This window comes from Ipomoea triloba, chromosome 15 (genome assembly GCF_003576645.1).
Source record: "Ipomoea triloba cultivar NCNSP0323 chromosome 15, ASM357664v1".
NCBI classification, from domain to species: domain Eukaryota; kingdom Viridiplantae; phylum Streptophyta; class Magnoliopsida; order Solanales; family Convolvulaceae; genus Ipomoea; species Ipomoea triloba.
This window is the reverse complement of record NC_044930.1, coordinates 3351035-3354517: the sequence shown is the minus strand read 5'-3', so window position 1 is coordinate 3354517 and position 3483 is coordinate 3351035. Positions and strand designations below refer to the sequence as shown.

Here is a 3483-nt window from a genome sequence, read left to right as displayed (position 1 = left end):
TCTGCTCCTATTCCCTCTGTACATCTGTCTCTATATATATATATATATAATCTCACTACCATTCTTATCACACTCTCTACTTCAAACTTGAAAGCTAAGTTTCTTCTTTTATGGAGTGTTAATTAATTTTGATTGGAAATGGAAATGGCTTCTTCTGAGAATTTGATGGCGATGGAGCCTTGGGGGGTTTTTCGTCCTGGATTTGTTGATCCTTGGTTCGCCGACGTGTTTTCCCGGGAAACGGAGGCGCTGACGAAAGTTTTGCAGAAATCGATGTCGGAGGCTCCGGCGGCGGTTTTGCCGGTTTTTAAGGCGGAGGAGATGGTGGCGGTGGGGACTCCGAGCGCTTCCGGGCCGACGGTTTCGGGCGGGTCGGAGAACGAGACGGCCGGGTCGAAGCGGCGGAGCGTGGGAGGCGCGTTGAACGGGAAGAGCAAGAAGCGGAAGTCACGCGCGGCGAAGCGGTCCACCACCACGTACATAACCGCCGACGCCGCCCATTTCCGGCAGATGGTGCAGCAGGTCACCGGGTTCAAGTTCAACGGGCAGCTGCCGGTCGCCCCTATCCTGAAGCCGGAGCCGCAGCGCGCCGTGCAACGGCTCCAGCCGAGCGGCGGCTGCCTCCCCACGCTCGACACCTCCGCTTTCTTGCTCGACCAGAACAAACAGACGGTGGGCTCCACCACCGCAACGCCACTACTCCAGCCGGCGGCGCTTATCTCTCCTCCGCCGCCGCCGAGGATGGAAGCCGACGCCAGCTGCGCGTCAGCTTTCGACCTTGACTTCTTCTCCAGCTTTCCCACCCTGGAGTCATGGAAAACAGTAATGTAGCCAAGGAACTAAAATAGGCCGCGTTTGGCAACCTTCCTTGTGGGAATTGGGATAAAAGTTTAGGGAGGGAAATAGGGGAAGGGTATAATGGGGAAAAAATGTTCATATTTTTGTAGATGTTGGAGGGAAGGGACTTGGGAGTCCTCAGTATGTATTTTGTGTTCTGCAGAATCATTAGAATCTGAATCTCATCTAATCTTTTGTTGTTCGATCATTCTTAACTTTACCCCATCTCCATTATCAACTATCCAAACAGGTCTTATTAGCGTCCAGAGAATATAAGTAACTAACTAAATACTTAAATTCATTATCATCCTGACGAAAATATAAGAAAATATTCAAATCTGTTATCATTACGATGAGAATAGAATGGTTAAAATTATCGTATTTTTGCATTTATTTCTTATTAAATTTTTTTATCGGTATTAAAGTTGACTAAACATACATTAAGATAGTCGATTTCATGGATTGAATCTTTCTACTATAAGTTGGAGTTATGTTTGGTTCGACACAATAGAGATATATGTTGATCTATTAAGTCTAAATTCTTAATTCAAATAAAGGAAATGACGTGTGAATAAGAAATGTTTTTTTTTTACAAGAATACCAATATATGTATACTGATGGCATGTTAGGTTAGTGTAGCAGAGGCTTGACTTGGGAGTCTCCAAATGACATTTTTATTATTTTTTTAGTTGTCTTTTTAAAATTAATAATAAAAATAAAAATAAAATAGGATATATAAATAAGTAGAGAGTAGATTTGAGGCATATCGCTTACCAGGTCACGCAGTTGACTTCGATTCTCCTCTGTCAATAAAACCAATAGTTAGATAAGCATGAAGCAGTATTGACGTATCTTCATGCATTCTTCCTTTTTTTTTTTTTGGTTGAAAAACAAAATACATTATTCTTTGATTCATGGAGAAGTCCAATCCGCAATGATCAAAGGTTTATTTTGGGCGAAACTCACTTGTGACCTCAGGCGGCAAAGAATCATAAGAATATAAATTAATTTACATTACTCATAGTTAACTAGTACAAATTAAGACAAAATGCATTATTATGTATTTACATTTGAATGTAATTGTATCCCTCATTTTTTTTAGGAGAATTGTATGCATCACTTTATTATACTAACAACGGACAAAAAAATCGGTCATAATGGTAAATACGAATATTGCTTGTAATAATACTATAGAATAAACAATTATTTTTGGGTCACACTTGTGTGAGAACGTTTCACGTATTATTATCCGTGGAATGTGTCGGGTCGGATCAAGTTAATATACAAATGTAATACTTATACTAGCAAATATAATACTAAATCAGGAATACAATATTTTTTATTATATTGTTCTTGACATTGAAATAAAAAAGAAAAGAAAATTGTGAGAGTTGATTGTGTTATTGTCTGATGAACCCATCAGACAACATAGGTATATCTAGGGGAGAATTGAATGAATTCTCATTTTATTTTATTGTGTGATAAGGACTATTTGGTAAGGTAGAATGATATAAATGTTTATACGGTTTATTTGATTGATTCAGAAGAAAGTGGGGTGCGTTTGGTTGGTAGGTTTAGGCATAAGATATGTATATTAAAATGATTGTTATTGTGTGGTTGATAGGTTTTAGAATACTACTATAGATTTGGAATACCTCATTAATTGGAAAATCCATGCCCTAATGAAATAAGGGTTTCATTCCCCTTCCTTCTTTCTTCCCTAACTATTAATAATAATTCTCATTCCACCCTACTACCAAACATGCAAAAAAGACCCATTACTCATACCAAGTATTTGATACCCACACCGATTCCGATTACCATGTACGAACCAAACACACCCTGGGTTATAATTTTTAGTCAGTTTGTTTTATTCTTTCAATAAAATATTTTTTAAAAATTTGATGAGACTACTCAATATTTTGAGAGAAATTCAATTCATAAATCATGTGATAAACTGCACTATAAAAATTTTCTCCACCAACTGGGTCACCGCTTTTGGACATAAATGATTTTTTTTTTTTGAGAATTAAATGATATTTTCTATAAAGCACAATGTCTCTACAGGAGTTTGAACATGTGACCTCTCATTTAAGAGAGCCACAGAGATATCATTAAATTACAAAATACTTGAAGTTGCCCAAACTATTTAGTCATAAAATATCCTTCTAATTCTCCCATAAAAAAATCCTTCTAATTTAATTTCCAACTTGTAATATTATAAATTATATAATAATGTAACTTGTTACTAACAACATCTCATACCCCTAGTAAATTATTTATAAATTCTACTAAAATATACCCTAACAACCATTTTCCGATTAATTAATTTATTTATTATTTATTTGTTTGTTTATAACAGATGTTTTATTAGGTGGATACTTAATTCCTAAGACTTGTTATTCGAAAATTATACGGTTGAACATGGTCCACGTTAGAATGTGGATTATCAATAAATATTTACTTTTATTAAATCGAATGTTCATTTAAATGTAGTATAATTTCTTTTTTAAGTGGTATACTAAAAATAAACTTTCAGTATAATAAAAAAAATATGTATAAAGTAGTTCACCTTACAATGTGGATCAAGCATGTTCTACGATGTAATGATTTATTGTTCTTCAAGAACATAATTCAATTTTTTTT

General features: G+C 35.8%; 1 protein-coding gene across 1 annotated transcript; it reads left to right on the top strand.

Annotated features, from left to right (window-relative positions):
* LOC116006122 (calmodulin-binding protein 25-like) lies at positions 1 to 1045 on the top strand. The gene has a single exon (XM_031246399.1). It carries the CDS (start codon positions 139 to 141, stop codon positions 829 to 831), a length of 693 nt encoding a protein of 230 aa, XP_031102259.1. The 5' UTR covers positions 1 to 138; the 3' UTR covers positions 832 to 1045.
* Positions 1046 to 3483: the final 2438 nt, after the last annotated feature.

Excerpts from the sequence above, each read along its gene's own strand:
- LOC116006122 (XM_031246399.1), top strand. The coding sequence starts at position 139 with ATGGAAATGGCTTCTTCTGAGAATTTGATGGCGATGGAGCCTTGGGGG.